General features: G+C 35.6%; 1 protein-coding gene across 1 annotated transcript; it reads right to left on the bottom strand.

The window, feature by feature from the left end:
* Positions 1–3,995: 3,995 nt before the first annotated feature.
* LOC131154330 (protein BONZAI 3) lies at positions 3,996–21,773 on the bottom strand. The gene is made up of 16 exons (XM_058107025.1): positions 21,136–21,773; positions 18,418–18,465; positions 12,813–12,961; positions 12,656–12,704; positions 11,120–11,176; positions 10,530–10,709; positions 10,282–10,416; positions 9,887–9,948; positions 9,668–9,767; positions 9,457–9,571; positions 9,291–9,367; positions 7,291–7,428; positions 6,084–6,248; positions 5,890–6,003; positions 5,660–5,756; positions 3,996–4,497 (listed from the first exon to the last, which is right to left on the bottom strand). The coding sequence occupies exons 1-16, from the start codon at positions 21,283–21,285 to the stop codon at positions 4,391–4,393; spliced, it is 1,743 nt and encodes a 580-aa protein (XP_057963008.1). The 5' UTR covers positions 21,286–21,773; the 3' UTR covers positions 3,996–4,390.
* Between the last annotated feature and the right edge of the window lie 410 nt (positions 21,774–22,183).

Here is a 22,183-nt window from a genome sequence, read left to right as displayed (position 1 = left end):
AAACATAGAGCTTATGATCCTTTTTTTGTAGTGATTCCAAAAAAAAAATTAAATAATATAATATAATGTTATATTATATATATATATATATATATATGTAAGTCTTAGGATGCTTTGAGAAGCATTTTGAATCAATCCAAATCAAATTTCCCCCCCCCTCTGTGCCACTCTCTCTCTCTCTCTCTCTCTCTCTCTCTCTCTCTCTCTCTCTCTCTCTCTCTCTCTCAATTTTTTTTAGCAAACGTGTGCCGATTGAAAAACGGAAAATATCCCTAAGTTCCAATTTTGGCCACCAACGTTTTAATCGGGGAGATTTTGTGATTTGGACGTCGTAAACACTACTTCTGGGATAAGGTAAGGGGAATAGATTATGTCAGACATATTTTAAAATATTTCCGATTAAATCTGAATATATGAATTTAATTATATTTATGTGATTTAAACATATGCCTAGGTTTGGGGATATTTTGGAATTAGATTCAACTTCGGGGATTTGATCATAATTGTGTTTTTGAATATACTAGAAATTCACTTTAAATATAGGAAGTGGATCATACCCGCGTTTTTTTTTAGAATTTATTGAGTATATATTTATAAGAATTTTTTAGGTAGTTTATGAAATTTTAATTATTATATAAATTGTATGATATGAGTTTAATTTATTTAAAGCATAAATAAGTATGTTGGAATTTTTTTTATGATTATTATATTATGAAATAGTAACTCAAATTGTGTGGCATGAGTGTATACTAATTTTAGAAAATGTGGTAAAAATTATGGAATTATGATATGGGTATAGACGGTTATGTGCCGAGCACAGATGATTGTGTGCTGATAACAGATGGTTGTGTGCCGATCATAGATGGTTGTGTGCTGAGTTAAGAAATAATGGTATTATAAAGAGTTATGAAATGACATATTTTATACAAAATTGTGATATCAAATTATATACAAATTTGTGGAAATGTGATAATGTTATAGTTTGACTCTATGAAATGTATTATATAGTAGTAGAACCTTGATGGACTGGTTCATATTGAGAGCATGGTATTGTTGCTAGTATGATGTGTTAGTACAACCACACTGTATTGTGAAGTGTTGGTAATGGAAGTCGGTTTGGCGTACAAAGAGATGTTGACCGTCCCTGGGTCCAGACCAAACTCCAGTAAGCAAATCGTATTACAAACGCGTAAAATTTGACTTAACCTGGTGGTAGGTCAGCTATGTCTAAGTCCCACCTTCGGGCCGCATAACCTGGTCATGTGGGGTTATTACATGACGAGATGTATGAATGTCCCAGGTAAAGTTTTATGTATGTATACATATAACAGATGACATCTAAATATAGAGTAATTTATTACGATAAGTATGCTATGATGAAAAGTATGTATTTTCCATATATATATATATATATATATATGTGTGTGTGTGTAGATACGAGTATAGTTTTACATGTTTTATCAATTAAAGTTAATTATTTAATGGATGTGTTTTTAGAATACTAAAACTCATGTTGCACACACTGATAATAATTTATTCCGTCTTACCGAGATGTGTCTCACTCCTATAATTCCTAAAATTTCAGGAAATCCTAGAAATCAAGCTTAGAGCGCTCCAGGGCAGGGCTAATTAGAGTTTGTTTAGGGTAAGTTTTCTTTTGTGAGACACAGTTTTGTAAATGGGTATACTTAGTGTCTTGAGGGATGTAATTATGGACTTGTAGGAAAATATGTATGCATTTCGGAGAATAGTAGAGCTCTGGTATTGCATTTGGAGTTTGTATATTTGTATTCTGCTGTGTTGTGTGTGGGAAGAATTATGGACAGGGGTACCTGTGGCCCACTTCGGGTGTCAGGTTGTTATATCTTGGTATCGGAGCTATTATGGGAATATATGTGTTATATTTATAATGTTATTATTTTTAGAGTCGTTACATTTTTATACTAAGCTGGATACAAAAGAAGGATAAAAGGATATTTATAGACTTGTTAGAGCTAGAGAAAGAAAATGCAAAGATTTAGGTTTTGTAAAATATATGAAGGACGAGATTGATAATGTCTTAATTAAGGAAGAAGATGTAAAAGAAAGTTGGTGGAGATACTTTGATAAGTTGTTCAATGAAAATCAACATGAAAGATTAAACTTGGAAGTGACAAATGAAGAGAAGATTAAAAATAGGAGTTTTAATCGTAAAGTTAGAGTCATTGAAGTTAAGATGACTTTAAAAAAGATGAAAAGTGGGATATCTATAGGACTAGATAAAATATCAATTGAAGTTTGGAAATGTTTAAGAGATAAAGGAATTATTTGATTAACTAATCTATTTAATAATAATATAAAAACTAAGAAAATACTAGAAGAATGAAGGAAAAGTACATTAGTACCTTTGTATAAAAACGAAGGCGACATTTAAAACTATAATAACTATCGTGAAATTAAGATTATAAGTCATATGATGAAATTATGGGAAGGTAATTGAATATAAAATAAGATTAGAGATGAACACTTTAGAAAATCAATTTGGTTTTATGTTTGGGAGATCAACAATAAAAGTAATTTATCTTTTAAGAAGTTTAATGGAAAAGTTTAGGAAAAAGAAGAAGGATTTGCATATAATTTTTATTGATCTAGAGAAACTTTATGATAAAATATTTTGGGAATTGTTTTGGTGGGTATTAGAAAAGAAAGAAGTTTGCAATAGATATATGAAGGTCATTAAGGATATGTATGATAGAGTAGTGACAAATGTTAGGATCGTAGGAGAAGAGTCTAGAAAGTTCCCAATCTCAATAGGTGTACATCAAGATTCTACTGAGTCATTATCTTTTTATTTTAATAATTGATGAAATTACTAAGAATATATAAGATGAGATCCCTTGATATATGTTGTTTGCATATGATTGATGATAGTAGGAGGGGAGCAAAATCTAAGCTAAAACTTTGGAGAGCCACATTAGTGTCTAAAGGGTTTAGGATAAGTAAGAATTAGACTGAATATATGAAATGTAATTTCAACAATGTAAGGAGTAGCAACAGAAAGAAGATTAAATTGGATAATCAAGAGATTAATAACACTGATAGATTTAAATATCTTGGATCTAGTATTTAAGGTGAAAGGGAAATTGAAGAATATAGTACATAAAATTAAGACAGATTGGGTAAAATGGAGGAGTGCGTCAGGTGTGTTGTGTAATCATAGGATATCCTTAAAATTAAAAGAAAAGTTTTATAAGATAGCTATAATGTTAGCTATGCTTCGTGGTTCAAAATGTTGGATAACTAATAAACAACATATACAAAGAATAAAAGTTATCAAGATGCATATGCTAAGGTGGATGAATGATTTGATATTAAAAGATAAGTAAGAAATGAACATATACACAAAAATTTAGGTATAACACCAATTGAACACAAGTTGAGGCAGGGATGACTTAGATGACATGAGCATTTAAAATGCAAGTCTAGTAAAGCACCTATGAGGAGAAGTAAGTTAATTATGGTTTCTGGCATGAAAAGAGATAAGAATAGACCTAAAATTACTTAAAATGAGATAGTGAGAAAAGAATTAATAGTCCTTAATCTAATAGAGAAAAATGTTCTGAATCAAGTGATTTGACGGAAAAAAAATTCATGCAACCAACCCCACCTAGCAGGACTTAAAGCTTGCTACTGCTGTTGTCCCCACCTAGCAGGACTTAAGGCTTGCTACTGCTGTTGTTGTTTACATCTTTTCATAATAGAATAACCTAATTAAACCGTAATAATCATATGTCTCCAATGTATATATCGTATGTAGGGGTGAGCAAAAAAATTGAAAAATCAAATCAAATTGCAAAACCACGCAGAAAAATCGATTAACCATTTTTCAGTTCGATTTTAGTTCAAAATTTTTTATTTTTTCAATTATTGGTTATGTTTCAATTCAGTCCATTCAATAACCACAACTAACCCCAACCAATATATTATAAATTTATTTAAAAACTACATATTGGATATAATATAAATTTACATATTGATTGCTAAGAAAGAATAGTATATGTACATATTTCGAAATCATGTTTCTGTTTACATTTAACAGCAAGCCCTTCACAAAACAAATTCCAGCACAGTTACTTACATGCATGCGCTTGAATCATTCTGATGAAATGGTTTTTGACATATGCGGTACCCGCAATATTGTAATGGTGTGGCAGCCTTTACTTTCCCGATTTGAGACTTCTTCCAAACACACTTGGTCTCCGGTAAAAATTTTTTCCCTCCCCATATTTCTAAGCTAACTGTAAAAAGCTGGGCAATTTCTTTTTTCACATCGGGTATGTGGATCATCATGTTCGCGCTTTACAGAAAGGAAATTCATACAACATTTACAGCACTTTGGAATTCCAGTGGGTTACTCAAGTTGTTGGCGAATTGGTAGGATGTTTCTGCTTCGCATGTATGTCAAAAACTGACTAGGTAGCTCTTCCAGGAGAGCCTGAACGACTGAGATCTGCCCACCTGCCAAAAAAACAAAGGATGAATTGTGTTCTATTTACAGTGAAAACAAAGCTAAAGGGAAAAAATTCAAGCTATGTCTGTAATCTAGTTTAAAGCTGAATTCAGGCTTAAATGACACAACCCTTTCTTTGTTTCAGGAAAATTGTTGAAAAGGAATTAGAAAAGAACAAAATGTCTCTCCTAGAATATGAGCATAGCATCTACAATCTGTCAAGAATGATACTGGCAGACCACAATCTCCTTGCCTGCACTATTTACACATTTTTCCTCAAAAAAATGCTAAACCTTTTTAGTTCTAGAAGCTAACTGCCGTAAACTCCTCACTAGCGTATGCATCCACATCTTAGAACTGGATGCTTTTACTCAGAACCCTGATAGTTTTAGTAGGCAGTGCGCCTAAGAGTTTATTATTTTCACCGAAATAAAGATGTAAATTATGATGTAATTTTGCAATTTCCTGGACATTATTATGAGAAAAGATTGCCTTTATCTAATTATATTTACATGTTTGTATCCAGACATATTTTTCGAAAATATTATTTCTATTTTGTATTGTTTATATATTTAGTATGAAAAGAGCCTTCCTAGACACCGCTAACCTTCGACTCTTCATCTCTCCACATCCTCGCACCACACCACACCTACTCCTGCTCCCGATCCTGCTCCTACTTCATGTAACTACAGTTGGGAAGATCACTCTTCTCCCTCCAAGAAATCATAATTATACACGAGCAATCTTTAAAACTACCTTCTATAATGACATGACCTCAAAACCAGGCTGGACTCTGTTTCTAGTGACCAAAATTCACAGTAAGAGTGAAAAACAACGACAATTCCTACCAGACCAAGCCTGAGTTGCTCTTCTACCATCCCTCAAATAACGCTGGCTTTGCCAGGCTCAGCAGGGAGCAACCTAACTTGGAACATTTTATTACCCCGTTTTAGAGGTGACAATTTCCAAGCTATTACAAGCGACAATTCCCAACCCATGCCCAACATCTTGCATTCCTGCTTTCACAAGTATGTGGTAACCTTTTTGCCCATAGGAATCTAATCCGGATCTATTCTCCCATGTTCCAAATTTGTTTTGGGAAAAAAGGAGGGGGAGGGGAGGGGGAGGAAGCTGTGTTGGTTAAAGGCAAAATATGTACTCTTGACTCACCATGCACTTCACGCATTGGAACAAATTGTACGATGTCTCGTGTAGCTACCCGTCCAGTAGAACTCTCTAATCGATGCCCATTGTCAGCATCGAGGATCTGCCAAAATAACCATCATTTTAATAAACAGATTTTGAACAGTTGAACTTCAACATAGGAGGAATTGATAAATAGCAATGCTAATAAAAAATATATATTTTAATGGAATTTAAATATTGGAACAAGATCATACCTCCATTGCTTTAAAATCTGCTCCACCTACTCCAACAATAAGAATTGAAAGGGGTAGATCAGATGCCCTCACCAAAGCATCTTTCGTTTCTTGAAGGTCAGTAAGGACCCCATCCTGAAAAGGTGATAAAGTTATAAAAATAAAAATTGGGAAGATAAACATGGAAGTGCAACTATGCTGTTTTCCCTCTATACCGTTATAATCAGCAAAACAAAATACTTGTTGCTATTATTGGATAGGGATTGGCCAGCAATTTCAGCAGCCCTGTTGATCATTGTACCAAACAAAGTTGGTCCTGCAAGAGTAACATTGTGCAAAGCATTTGCATAAGCAGTCATGATGCCTTCTACTCCCATAACCTGCAAAATAAAACAAAAATGCCCATCAATTAATATGTTACATGGTGATACTGCCATCAGTACTTGTGTGTGGTGTGTGTGTGCGCCAAGTTTCAGAAAGCACTCTGCTTTAGGCAATGGAACTAGCCCCTCCAGAGATTAGATGATAGCCCGTCCTTGGAAATAGCACATATGACGACCATACAGAGAACCTTGACATACCACAAAAAGACAGGAATGGATAATGGTACATCTGGAGAAACAACCAGACAAGAAAAAGGCAACAGGTTTCTGAAAACTGCCTAGAATTTAGATTTCAACTCCTAACATTTTTTTTGAGAGGGGGGAAAGGGGGACTCATTTAATTGAAGGCCACACAGGACAATAAACAGGTGTTGAAAAGAGCATTCAGACCACTAAACACTCAGAAAGTTGTTTCAACATGAGGAAATTTAAATAAACACCACGAATTTTACAAACTCAATGGGGAAAGGTTAGGAAAAGAAGAAATTTCCCTTCGCATCCTACAGTGCTCAAAAACAACATTGAATCAAGTCCAAGTCCATACCACGAAAACAAAACATTAAGACCATATGAACACATATCCTCCAATTCAGATAATATTACATGCATCAATTACTACCATGTTTCTTTTATTCTTGGCTATGAATTAAAACCTTAACTTCAACTTGTCATTTGCATTTTTTCCTTCAAGTTTCAGGAAAGTTACTTGAGTTGTTTCTTTATTCTTGACTACAAATTAAAACCTTAAATTCAACTTTTTAATTTGCATTTTTTTCCTTCAAGTTTCAGGAAATGGACTTGAACGCTGAAAGTAACAATATAACAAAAAACCTTTCCAATGATTGAAAAGAGATCCTGGTTCATTTTTAGAATCTATTGTCAAGTTCTGGAAACTAGATTCCTTAATGCAAACATCAAAATTCATTGAATTTATAATAAAGTACAAGGGAGAAGGGTGATAAAACACACAAGAAGGTCTGGCACAATGAAGATAGTCATTAGATAAACAAGGAAAACAGAATGCTTCTGATCATTTTACCTCAAAGCCAGTTGCATCTCCATTCAAGTTGAAACAATGAGATACTGAACCATCGTACAGACGTCCTCCAAAGCCCCAGGCAGGGAAGCTCCTATCAGAATCATAGAATTGTATGACCTCCCCAACCTCTTTTATGGCCTGTGCAAAAAGTTTAGTAAATAATATGCACCACAATATTGATCAGTTATGATTTATTAGCTTGACTACACAAATAATTTTACAAAACCAAAATTCCAATGAAACAACAGGTTAACTTTTGCATACTAACGCCCTTTGGTGTGAGCTGTGAAATCATCAAGAGTATGTTTGGTCTTCAAGAGAATGGGTGGGGTGGGTATATAGGCCCTTATGTTTCCAATGAGAGCCTTTGAAGCTCATTTCCATGATTTCTCTCTTATTCTCTCCTCTGTTCAAGTACAAAGTGCACAATGATTCCCGTATTTTCTTTTGAGGAGGCCTTTGGAGAGGTGAGGACACTTTTTCTGTTGCTTTTCCTTGCCTTCATGGCTTTTATCACTTCTTTGGCCTTCACAATGTTCCTGTTGTTAGTTTTTTTTATTATTGATGAGATTCCAATTCCTTGAACTTTTGTTAGGATTATCAATTATAAGGAAGCAAAAAAGTTCATTCTGCTAGTCAGTTTACTGGATTCATTTCAGCTCTTTCAGCAAGGTAGTAGGATTAGATCCTAGATTGTTCCAGTGGTTAACATTATATATCCTCTTAGCTCTAATACATTCAATTTCCAAATCTTTTCCTTCCAGAGAAGTATATTTGGAAGGCTAAAGTTTCTAAGGTGAAAGTTTTGTTTGGTTACCGGTCCTCAGTGGAATTAAGAGCAAGAATCTATTGTTATTAGAAAATGCTGTTGTCCATTCATATTTGTTCATGCGCTTTAGTAGCCAGGAATCCCATCTCATCCTTTTAAAAAAAAAATTTGTTCTGCTGCTTGGGGTATGTGTAGTTGAAATAAAAATATCCAACACCTGTTAGCTTAGGAATAGATATTTCCACTGGAAGATTCCTAGTGTAGATGGTAGGTATGGCGACAGTCCTTTGTATGTCCACTGGCCTTTTTTTAAAAAAATAAACAAAATGAAAACAGTTATATTCCTACAGAATATCTATTCCATTCTATATCAATTCCGCACCATGAACCAATCATAACCCTAGAGGTTTTGGTAACCAAAAGAATGCTAAGAAGTTATAGACTTCTGCTGTGTTTATTGTGGTTTGGCATATTTGCTGGAGAGGGATGCTTGGATCTTAAAGAGTTCTTGCTTTCTTTCATATCTGCTGTAGCGGAGAAGTATTTTTCTCATTTCCTTGTGGGCTTATGCTTCTGGAGCTATCAAGAGGGTGCACTTCACTGATTCCAGCCTGATTGGGAAGCTTTGCTGGATTGATGTATTTACCTTTTTTTTTCCTCTTGTAGTCCTCTTTTTTCCATGCTGTAAGAGGTTGAGTTATCCTCCTTTTTCTATCCATCTTCTTTAATAAATTTCTTCTTTCATATAAAAAAGGCTAACTTTTGCAACTGAACACTTGATATAAAAAATATCCTTAACCAATGTTTGGGAGTTGGAATTTGGACCTCAAATTTAAATTTGTGAGGATTTGTACTGAATTCGTGAATGAAATGGAATATAAAATTGTACTGAGTTTCATCCAAATCTATACAAATCCAAATCCGAAGCCTAAAATCCATACTCCCAAACACATTCGAACATCTTGGACAACCGCATTGAATAATATAAAAACATTTGATCTATCATATTCTTCTACATAGAAAAATATTTCAGTCCAAAACCAAACAAACAGGCCAAATAACTGCAATTTACTGATTTCCTCCCTATAAAGAGGCTGCCAGGTCCAAAGATGTTTAGCATACATTAGAATGCAACCTATTGCGTCCTATCCAATTCATGCCATTTTTATTTACATATATTAATGGGAAGATAGGTCACTTCCGGAAAATATCAAAGACATCGAAGTCTTACCTGCTGATAAGCATTCAACCGGCCTGAAGGATCAATGTAGTGCAAAGAATCTACACTTCGAGGATTTCCATTTGAAGCTGGACAAAATTATAGCTTATAAGTTGGATGAATCAAATATAAAATAAATATCAACAAAACTGTTCTAGAATTTTAAGTATTAACATACCAGTAAAATCAACAGCCACCATAAAGTTTAGCTCAAATCCACTAGAGATGTAATCAATAAAACTGTAAAGTTTCTTCTCAGAAAATCCATCCACAAAAAGTTGACCCTTTGAAATCTGTAGTGAAATTGTTTAGAACTAGAATAATTAAACACAACAACGACGTCCAGCATGTTGCTAAAATAATTTAGCTGAATAGGTAGTAATAATCACCTTTTCATGACCTCGGTAAGCAGAGGATGACAAAGTAAAATTTGCACCGTTTTTATCCTGGTGAAGTTTTTCCAGCTCTGCCACTGATTTCTGAAGTGTTCTGGCATAAAACTGTGAAGTTAATATTTATATGCAGAACTAAAAGAAAATGACAACATGAGAAAAGGTTATAACAAAAGCAAACTGAGAAAGATGAAAACTAATAAATTCAATAGTTACCCAATAAGTGCATGCTTGCCACTACTATTAAAATCAAAACACTCAATAGTTAGTGGGTTGTCCTGCATCAAAGTAAATATAGTAAGTAAACAAGCTAAAGAACAACAGATTATGGGAGATTATAGATGCATACAACTCATGTTTGGTCCAAAAACATCTGGGTTTGGTCGATTATTTAAATAATTAAATGAATAAGTGCATTCTATGGTGTTTTAAACTTTGACTACAAAGTAGAAGACAAGGGTTGATAAATATGTAACCTGAAAATGTTCCTGGTATGAACTTAGGGTAGGTCTAATGTAACTTTTCCAAGAGGGAAAACCACATATATCAAACACCTAACATCTAACATACATTACTACCATCTGACTGAAATCACAAGGTCAGAGTCTTGCCTTGCTTCCAAAATGCTGCATGGTTAAACATAGAGGTTTCCATGTTGGATTCAAGTTGTTGTTCATCACTTCTGTCTTGCAAATTGGAACAGAACCTCCAGTCTCCACAATCCTAGATATTCTTAAGAATGGATCCTGTTGGAGAAAGAGAGTGGAGGAGAGGTGGAAAATACATTAGTATTCTTGTGAGTAAAATACAGCAATTAAAAACAAAATCATTACTTTCAAAATGCTTTGTGAGCACATACACTTTTGGAAAACAAATCCTTGTTTTCCAAGTTAGAACAACGTAATGTCATCTCAACAGCATTTTTTGAAGCAACCGTCTCCTCTGCATGGACAGTGAGTGTCCCTAGGTTTTTCAGCCCGCGATGCCCATTTCTGTTATGAAGACTCAGCGTCAAACTCTGACTTCTTTGAGTAACTATCTGCCACACGTTTAAAGAATAAATAAATAAACAAAAGTACACAATCCTAAATACAATAATGTAAAATTTTTTATCCTTGATCTTATCCAGTTGTCCTATGTTACAGAAGCATTACAATTACAAGTTTAAAAAATTAGATAATTTTGTACAGATTCTGCCTGCTGCTTCCAAGGCCATTTGATTGGCACCATCCAAATTTTCACCAACATCATGCCAGCTGCCAAATAGACCTGACAGTATCCACTGCCCCTAGTCTATTGGTCATATTTGGGTGCACAATTTTATTCGTGTACTACACCAGCCTACATAATTGCTGGCTCAATCTCATCACAGTAACCAACAGAAATAGCATGTGCGCAGTACATGACCATTATTAAGCTCCAAGGGGCCCATCGATTCAATAGACGTACCTCAGACAGAACGCAATTGGCCTCCCCAAGAAATTCTTGATCTTTCAACTTCAACATCTGCCGTGCAACACACTAATAAGTTAATGATAGAATTCACCCTCCACAGAACTTGCAAATATCTAGCAACTAGAAGTTTCTCATAACTTGTAAGTTGTAACAATAACAATGACGGCGACAATGACGACGATAATGAGGGGGTGAATGGACAATAAATAACTTAGAAACAAGTTGCATGCAGTTCTCTTACATTAATTCTTTAGTACAATCCTGTGCTATTGACCTATAACTTAAAAAGACTGAACTTGTCAGAACTCTTAAAAGCAAAAAAAACTTGTAAATCAAAAAATAAGTCATCATCTGAATAAAATATTAAGTTTATTATTTTCTTGTAAGGATAAACTTCTTTAAGGGGCACCAAGGTGTGCCAGCAAAGAATGAGTATATCTGAAAAGTAAGGCCACACATCAATACAGTCTAACTAAGAGCCAAGATCTGGATTAAAATTTCCAAAGCACCAGCAGAAAATATGTTAAACAGAGTAGTCATTGAACCTTTGAACCAGCAAAACTCCCCCTTCAACATCTCTCCTGTTTCCCTCTTTCCAAATGCACCAGAACACATGGAGAGGATTACCGCCCACACCTTCCTAATTTCTTAACATATCCTCAGATCGTTGAAGAATAAGGAAATAATAACCCACAAGACCTTCAGCCACTGCCAAACAAGACTCCAAATACTCCATGCTACAGGACAGTGTAGTAGTAGAATATTGATATCTCTCACGTGGGATATTAAAACTATTTCTCATGAAAAAAAAAGAAAAAAAGAATCTAATTGGCTAAAAAATATAAGTTCTAGCATGCAACTGTACGTTCCATGTTGACCTTCTGTATGCCATAACACTCCCTTCTTTGGGCTTAGGGATGGCTGCATAAAAGAAAAGAAACTAAACACAACACTGGCAAGTACAGTTTCCTGCTACCTACATTTTGAATTTTTCTTCTTCGCACGCACAGCCCTATGAACAGAAAAAACAAAGCCTATTTCGTCATTATTGTTTTTATAAGAAACATTCAGATAAGCTGCGCTACTAGAAGAAGAGGAAACTGCTGTCCTGCTCTTTAGAATAATATGTTAAACTTCGCACCACTGGAACTGCGCCAACACGACACCAAACAGTTGATTTTTAAGTTTATTATTTTCGAAATCTCACATTTGTAAGAATTGAATTACACATCAACAGGAGTCACAAAACTTCTACATTTAGCATCCTTCAAATGCAACAATCTGTATTCATAAAAGATACAATCACTTTTATCCCCCATAACATTTATTTGTCACCAAAAAAGCCAAAGCTAAAATGTCCAACTGTTATATTTGGTACATCATAAATAGCAGAGTACTATGCTAATTATAGTCTGCAATTGTACTATTGAACTAATTTTCATCTGCATAACAGGAGATATGCTGAATTCTATACTGAAATAAGAAACTAAGCTTAGAACAAAAGAAAAAATAGAAAAGTAAGATACCAACCTTTACAGGCACATTGTGAAATGTTGTATCCACATCATACACATGAAACCTAGACCCAAAAAAGAAAAAAAAAATACACGAGTAGCAAATAAAGTTATTCCAGCCAGTGTAGTAAAAAAATTACGCAAAATGCAATTTTTTAGAATATTTAACTTACACCAATGGCTGAACAATCTCAAAGTGAAAAGAAACTGGAACTTTTTTAATCCAAGCAGGATCCAAACTATTCATTATAACTTCTGTGCGGCCAAGTTCCTCAAGTGTTCCATCCTTTTTCTTTGCATAGACTACTGTCATAGGATCACTCTGCCACAAAAGAAAGTTATTTCAGTTTAACCAAGACAGGACAAGGCTCAAAATAACACATCACTCCAATTCTTTGATTTGCAATGGTAACCCCCAATAGAAACATAAGGTTTTGCCTGCTCAAAATACATGAAATGTTCATTTCTACAAATAAAAAAAAAAAGCACATGAAATTAGGCTCACAAGTGAGCTAAGTCATTTGCAAGCTAGTTAGTGTTTGGCTCATAATGGCTCATTTGAACTTGCTCACCAAGACAAATGAGCTAAGCTCAACCTTAGATTTGAAGCTCTCAAAACAATTAGTCAAGCTTGAGCTAGATCATACTCGACTTGTGGAGCTCAAGAGCTAGCTCGTTTATAAGCATAACAATTAGCTTGTTTAATGGACTCATGTTGGGGGGTAGATCTATGAGCAACAATCGCACACAAGCAAAAATACACAAACAAGAATGGAACACCAGATTTACGTGGTTCGGTCCACTGTGACCTACGTCCACGGGAGAGCACAAATCCACTATAATCACCGGGAGAATTACACAAGAAGAAGGAGGAGGCTACTTCCCTCAACTCCTCTCTCACTCTCTCTTCACTCTGCCTCACAACACAGCACCACACACTCTCTGCAACACAGCTCTCTGAACTCTCACAATGCAGCTCTCTGCATGCACACACACACTGCAACTTTGCTGCACTCAGCTGCAACTTCACCACACACTGCTGCAATTCACCGCACACAGCTGCAATTCACCACACATTCCACACGTACATACATTACATATATATACACAAACAGAGGGAGAGGAATTCAAACAAGGCAGCTGCAAAGTCAGCTGGTAGGCATTGTTGGTGGCCGTCCATCTCCAGCTTCAAAAATTTCAGTTGGGTGCGGCTGCCGACACACATACGAGCCACACATCCTAACAACTCATGTGTTAACTCATTAAGTTCATTAACTTGTTTGTAAATAGGCTTAAAATTTAACTCATCCATTGGCTCATAAACTCAACTTAGAATATATTTTAAATTGACATTAATATGCACATATGTTTTAAAAGAATTTCCTTCAAGTCATTACTAATCATATGTTTTTTATATATTTTAAAATTTTTCAATAAAACACAATCAAAATACTACACCTAATATTGTGTTAGGGTGTGGCTCGTAATGGAGTAGGCAGCCGCCATACACCAACCCACCTCCACCTACCGCCCACCCTATTTGATTCCCATCTCCACCCTACTCCCCTTCCCACCTACCATTGATGGCTATATAAGTATGTGTGTGTGTGTGAGAGAGTAGTGTATTGTGTGGTAAGACAAGCAAGGACGAAGAGAGTTGTGAAGAGTGCAACAAGTGTGGTTGCAAGTGTGAGGCAAATCTTGTGTTAAAGAGGGTGTTTTGGGCTGGGGTTGTGCTAGCCATTGTTGTAATCCAATTTGTATTTGCCATTAGTGGATGAGTGTATGCATTCCGTGGATGTAGGCTATTGATGTGCCGAACCACGTTAAATCTTGTTGTCTCGTTTGTGATTGCTCTTCCTTTTTCTGGCGCGTGTGTTGTTTGAACCAGGTTGATCCTAACAATTGGTATCAAAGCGAGGTTGGTGCCCGATTTATTTTGGTTCGGCCGCCGTCTATGCCCGGGGCTTGTGCTTCCTGTCGTTGTTATCCTGAGCAAGAAGAGATCGTATTGGTGAAAGTTGAAGAAGCACTGTTTCAACTCACTGAGTTGACTCACTAGGGTTGACCGAGTTGGACTGAAGTTTCTATTTATTGTATGCAGTCCCTGGAATTTATGTTTTTCAACGTTCCGAAGCCATTGGTGGTGCCTGTTTTGTAAGATTCGGAGCCGAATGGTGGGTGTTGGCATTTCAAAATTCGAGGTGGAGAAATTTGATGGGCGGAACAACTTCAGTTTGTGGTAGAGCACAGTGAAGCATATTTTGGTTCAACAAGGCTTGATCAAGCCGTTGATCGAGATGAAGCCGGAGAATATGGCTGCTAATGTTTGGACTGAATTGGAGATGAAGACGGTCAGCACAATTCGATTGTTTCTAGCAAATGAAGTCAAATATTCAGTGTTAGATGAAACTTCACTGATGGAATTCTGGAAGAAATTGGAGCGAAGGTATACATCGAAGTTCCTTACTAATAAGTTGTTTCTGAAGAAGAAACTTATCAACTCCAAATGAATGAGGAAAGTAGCCTTTTTTATCACACAAATGATTTCAACAAGATTTTGACCCAATTATTGAGCCTTGGTGTGAAAATTGACAAAGAGGATAAGGCGCTTCTACTTTTGTAGTCTCTACTAGCTTCATTTGGTGGCTAATAGTGAGAGACAAGGAAGAAGCAAAAGACCGAAAGCTCGGAGGTAAACAATGATGTTCAAAATCAAGAATACGAGATACGACTGAGGTTGTATGCTATTGGTGTGATAAAAAGGGTCACTTCAAGAGGGACTGTGACGATCAAAAACAGTATTTAGAAGAAAAGAAGACACGAGATGGTGTCAATGTATCAGAGCATGCCACGTGGCATGATAATGATGCGGTCCTTGTAACAACAAGCAGCTTACATCGACAAATCGATTGAAATGATGTGCAATGTCAATAATGCAAGAAGTACGACCATATGAAGAGGGAGTGCCAGAAATTGATGAGAAAGAACGTGAATGCTCGCAGCAGTCCAAATGATGATAGATGGGTTTTGGACTCTGAGAGTTCAGTTCATGATTGTTTTAAAAAAGAATTTTTTCCATTTTTTCAAAGAAGTTCGTGGTACAGTATGACTTGGTGATGCGTCTTCATGCGATGTCAGAAGTATGTTTATTTACATATTTCCAATTTCATTTTAAAGCTCATGAATGATGGTAATTTGAAGAAGGTTAGAGTTGGCTCGTTTAGGATTGTTTAATAAATTATCTAAATATGAATAAGACAGCTTGTTTTCTCAAGCTTGATTTTGAGCTTGTTTACTAAATGAGCTAAGCTTGAAGACATTAAAGCTCAAGCAAATTCTAGCTCTACATGAAATATAGGGGGTTATTTGGAATCATTTCTGTTTTGATTGCAATATGACAAAGAAATAGGTAGCAACAATGCATTTGTTAGTGTTGCATTTTCAGCTGTTGTGGCAACAGCAAAAAACTATAAGTTTATAATCTTTATCTTTAAACTATAAATTTTCTACTCCAGAATGTCTACTTCCTAGTTGTTGTGGCCAGCTGTCATGGCAACAGCAACTTCAGAATGTCTACTTCCAAGCTGAATTATCATTCTAATCTTGTCATATCTTATCTTTAAACCAATGTTATAATGGCACAGGTGTAAGGCGAGGCATTTTAACCCTGAGGCAAGCTGTAAGCCTTAAGGCATTGGGTCACAAGCCTTTGGAGAATTTTATTTTTAGATAAAAATATGTAAATAAATTACATTAATTTTAAAAATAAAGAAAAAAATTAAGAAAATTGATGTGTTTCTATAAAAGTTTTGTCGTACTTTCACTCTTATTTTTATGCTAGTTTGTGTTTAATTTTATTATTTATTAGAGTTTTTATTTATTTTGTTTATTTTTTGTTTAGGAATAAATAAATTAAAGGATTCATGGGAATTAAGGAGGAAACTTTCCTTTTCAAACTCAAATTCCTCTCTCGAATTTCTTGAAATGCCCTTCAGTATTTGGAGTATAGCTTTTTCTATATAACTCCAAAAAGGGCGATCTGGGTATCTACAGAAAGCTAAGAAAAAATCCCACAACTTTTGTGTTGAAGACTTTTGAAGATGGGAAGATCTCGATGGAGAAAATCGCACATCAAGGCAGCGGCAGAAAAGGAGGGGATTTGGATAATCTTGTTTTGGGGAGATAAGAAGGGAGGATGACCAGAACTTTATAAAAGGAGACGAATCGAAGATGGAAAGAGAGGAGGATTTTCTTCACCATTAGAGAGGAATTCGAAGCTTGGAAATAAAAGAAGAAGAGAAAGGCCGAATTGGAGTTGTTGACGATTTAGATTCTCGATCTACATACAATTTCCTTCTTACTTCTTTCATCTTCTCTTTGTACAATTTTCATTATGAATTCTAGAATTATTATGGTTTGTTTTGATTTTATTATGAGCTAATTGCTATTGCTAAGGCTACGATGTAACCTCTTCATGACAATTCTGAATCTTTTTTCTATGTGATCATAATTTTATCATTCCTATTGAGTATACATCATTGAGTTTAATGCTTTCAATTATTTAGCCAATAGTTGAGTAATTTGTTGTTCATGTTAATTCGAGAGATGATGCATGTAGTTTAACTTCGTATGATGTAGGCCATGAATTGAACGAAAGATGGGAATGTGTCAACATGATTTGTGCGCCTTTTATGTGAAATATTATTAATCTTAATATACTCAAATGCTTTTAAATTCGCATAGACATATCACAGGTTATCGTATTTTGGGTAATTCTAATTCTACTCGAGAGAGGGTCTTAGATAAGTCAGAATATTGTTTCGTCAAATAGGATGATAATTTATTGATTGCATGATTAGGTTTTGGGATTGGATTGGTTAGGTGAGTCGGATGCCTTAGTGTTTTCTTCTTGGGTAAAATCTTTTTTTTTTTTAAGTATTTAGTTTATTTAATTTTATTTGTTTTTTTATTTTTATTTTTCATATTCAAAATCCACCATTTTCCTTGATTTTCAAATAATTTATAATTAGAACAATTTCAATAGTTAATAGGTAAATAGTCCTCGTGGGTTCGACATCCTTCTTTATCACTATATTACTTGTTACGATTTTGTGCACTTGTAAATTTTCACAACAAAAATCACAAGTATAATGTAAAAAATAAAAATAAATGGATAATACTTTGCAAACTACTTGTTGGGCATTCAAAAACTGCTAACTTGAATTCATGGCAATATCATGACAAGAGATAGCAATACTACTACAAAGTTCAAACTATTTTCATGATCTAAGATATAACTCTTAGTTATTTTGGAAAGGTTGAGGTTCAACAATTTTATAAATCAACTTACATTATGACATTCCTTTTATAGAAACGTGTGGTTTAAATTTTCTAACGAAATCCAACTTGAAAATCACACACCCAAAATGCATGAGGCTCAACAAAAAAAAGCTCAAAAGGCATTATACAAATGTGTAAGCCTCAGCATGTAATGTATTGGCTTTTTTGGAATTTGGCATTTTAGATTGAGCCTAAGGTATTTTAGGCATGCCTCACCTTGAGGTGAGCTTCAATTTGAGCCTTTTAAAACATTCTTGAAACTATAAATTGTCTTTATTTTTCTTCCAAGATTTATTCGTTTATAAGAGAACTTGCAATAGAAGTTCTTGATTATTCAGTGCACCAAATATTCAGAGAATCAGAATAAACTTTTATGTAAGAACATAGAATTCTTACATTTTAGGATTTTAAGTTCTATGAAGGCAGTGGACATACCTTTGAAATGATGTCACGATCAAGTAACTTGGAAGCTGATAAAGACAACTGCATTGCACAAGAAACAAATTAATATATTATTTAAAAGAGTGAGATAGACTCTGTACTTCTGTCTCCCAAAGAGCAGATAATTTATAGCCTTAGCATCCATTATCAAGCAAGAGAGAATAATACTCCTAGCCCAACACCATCAATCATATAGACGTGACGTATAAATTCCAATAAATTTCAAAGTTAATTCAATCCAATTAATTTTTTTTCTTTTTAAATCAGATTATTGCTTTTCAGCATTGTCAATTATACGATTCTAAGTTTGTTTAGTAAAATAGCTGAATCTATGGCTTGCAAAAACTGCAACAGTTTTGATGGCAGAGTATAACAACTAATTATCCTATCCAGAAAAAAAGTGCCCTCTTGTTGCATTAAACATTAAGGCAAAGAAAACTTGTATCCTTCCCCATGGTAATAAGTGCAGTTTGCTATGCAACCTCTTAAAGCAAATAGGGGTTCTCAGACTAATAAGAAATTTTTTTAAAGAAAAAAGGAAGGGGGGGGAGGCGGAGGGGGGGGGGGGGGTGGGGGAAACTGGTTACCTCATGAATGATGGAAAAGAAAATTAAGGGTACAAAAGCAAAACACATGAAAAGCCAAGGAGGGGTCAAACAGTTGCTCCCTGTAAATTTTTTTTTTTTTTTTTAAAAAGAAAGCATGAATGATGGAAAAGAAAATTAAGGGTACAAAAGCAAAACACATGAAAACCCAAGGAGGGGTCAAACAGTTGCTCCCTGTAAATTTTTTTTTTTTTTAAAAAGAAAGAAAATAAAAAGCGAAAGAAAAAAAAATTTAGTGGTCCAAGAAATAAATAGTGGGGGCAAAAAAGATACAACCACACAACATTCTCACATCTTTGATAGAATTTTGAGGTATTATAACATGTTCACGCACTTTATTTCATATGAGATTTCGGAAGCATAATTTTTCTCATGTTACAATATTTAATTTGCATGTACACTACTTAGAATTTTGTTAGATTTCATCTAAGAGAGCATAATCTCCAAGATTCCTATCGGATTGACTCCCACTAGAGAATGTGGCCCAGTGGTCAGGGTGTCCAGGCCAGCAACTTTCATGCTGCATAACATATGCCAGACAAAGTCATCCTAGGACACTGTCAGTCCACTAATATCTTGAATAAAAGCGCCAAAGCAATTTGGATTCATCGCATCTGTATAAAACCCTTCTTACTATGCTAAGTTCTAACCATATTGTCCCGCGACTACCGCTCCATAGACGATAGTAAGCTTAGCATTGTCCTGTATTCATCACTTGTCAAGCAGAACTACTAGCATCCATAGAGGAAAAAAACTCAAGTATTACCCAATATAATTTTTCCACTATAATTTACAAACCAATCTCATGGGAACACCAAAAATTAGAACTAGCTTGCTTAAATAAGCTTCCTTAGCAGTTGGCTTGTGTTATTTCATATCAGCTGCGCCCTAACAACCCTTTCATCCCAGAAGTTGAAAGATCGAGTTCAGTGCCTAAATTCATCTCCAACAACAACAGCAACTTTCCATCTTCACTTCGACAAAAAAAACATTAATTCTATGCTTAGGAGCATGGATTTAGAGATCTGGAATTGGTATTTGAACAAAATCATACATAAAATAAGATTGAATTTTGTTTAAATTCACACCAATTCTTCAAATCTGTGGTCACAAACACGGAGAGAGTAAACTGCAAGCCCTATACAAATCAAATTATTTGGGGGTCATCAACGCCAAATGTAACGCCCCAACCTGGGTCTGCCAGTGAGCACTGCATCTTTCCTCTTCCACCTGGACCAGACAACAGGGGGCGGGCCTTATCAGACTAATGACTGGCCCCACAAACCAACACGTATCCTTTTCAATGTGTTTTGTCCTCACTCACACACTTCCTGAGAAAACTTCCTAAGTGCTCACCCATCCCAAGATTGCTCCAAGCCAAGCACGCTTAATTATGGAATTCTTATGAGAAGGCTCCCGAAAAGAAAGGTGCACCTTATTGATATGGGTAGTAACATCTAATCTTTTAAGTCTTTCATCCATGGGGTATCACATTCTCCCCTACTTATAGAATGCAACGTCCTCGTTGCCAATCCACATTTTCAAACCCAAGCGATGTGAATTTCATCACACTTCCGGCTGGGTGTTGGTTCTGATACCATTTGTAACGACCCGAACCCTTAATCCTGGGTCTGCTGCGTATATAATAATTTATCAGGATATGATCAGGTATAACTCACCGGACCCGGGATTAAGGGTTCGGGTCGTTACACCAAAGGAGTTCCAATAATGTCAACAAAAACACCACTTTTTCAATTAACTAGAATGAAATTATCTTTGTTTTTAATCTCTTAGAAAATAAAATTGTGGGTAGTGCATCATTGGATCATCCCATGCACCAAACACTAGAGTCCACTGCCAATTTGTACCATCATTTACTGCTAAAAAGGCAAACCAGAAACACCGTACAATGACTTTTTACTTGTGCACTCGAAATTAATAAGTAGTTTGAACGAACAGATACATCAACAGTGACAAAATGCAAGTTAAAACGGCTTATTAGGGCAGATGAAAAAGGTCCCAAACGAAAAAAAAAAAAACATTGAATCACATTGACTTCTCTCGATCCAGGACAGTGATGTGGGGAATGGGTCAATATGAAGAATACCTCGATTTGCGAGAAGAGTGGATGCTGGCCGCGAGATTTAAAGAAGAAATCGACAGCATCATTGTGGTCAGTGTCCCCGGCCATGAGGATCGGCTGGGCCCCTCCCACGGCCTGGCTCCCTCCTTTCATATCTGAAAAGCATCCCCCCATCTCTCTCGCTCTCTCTCTCTCTCTCTCTTTGTCTCTCTCTCTCTCTCTAAAAACCCACCTACTTCCTTCTCTCCTAAATGCTCAAATTCTGAAAACGGTGGCACAGCAAGGAGCAAACCGATGGATGAGGGTGGCGGGTCGTGGTGGGCTGGCAACCTAAATGCTGTGTATCTATATATAGCATGAAACAACACGTAGATGACTAGAAAACAAAGGGAATTGGGTAAACCCCTTTTAAAATTCCACCGCAGTTTTCGTAAAGTTGATGAACAAATCCCTTGCACGCAGCGGGAAATTTCTCCGAGCTAATTAAGGAACAAGGCCTTGAAACACGAGGGTTACCTACTTTCCTTCGAACCAATTGATTCATATTTAAAATGGGTTCATTCGTCTTCCGTTTTGAATTCAATTTTCCATCATGATAGTTCTTGCGTTTCATGTCTTGGAAAATATAAGGCAACTTTCTACGAGAATATGCGAAGACCCATAAGTCCTTTCAAAAAAATAATAAGGACGGCTTTGGATAAACCCGTCCAAGGGATTGCGTGGAGAGCACACGCTGGCTTGTGTAGAAACGTGTCAAGCCAGCCAATCTTATTTTGCCACGTGGTGAATTCTAAACTCCACGCCATCAGCCCCCATCATCACGATTCACAACTCATACGCACACGATTCCCGTTTTATTATTAGTTTATAATAAAATATAAAATAATATTCTATTTGAAAAAAAATTTCTCAATTTAATAAATTGTGAGATTTAAAGAGAGACAAACTATGGTGGTAACGCATGACAGTAAATTTCGCAGGATATTCCTACGAGATTTGCTTGAAAAATTGAACATTGTGTGACGCGTGACAAATTTCGCAGGACCATCTAACGAGATTTGCTTGATCTGGT

Source organism: Malania oleifera, chromosome 4 (genome assembly GCF_029873635.1).
Source record: "Malania oleifera isolate guangnan ecotype guangnan chromosome 4, ASM2987363v1, whole genome shotgun sequence".
In the NCBI taxonomy this organism is placed as follows: Eukaryota; Viridiplantae; Streptophyta; class Magnoliopsida; order Santalales; family Ximeniaceae; genus Malania; species Malania oleifera.
The sequence above is the reverse complement of the archived record's forward strand: the minus strand, read 5'-3'. Positions and strand labels throughout refer to the sequence as shown.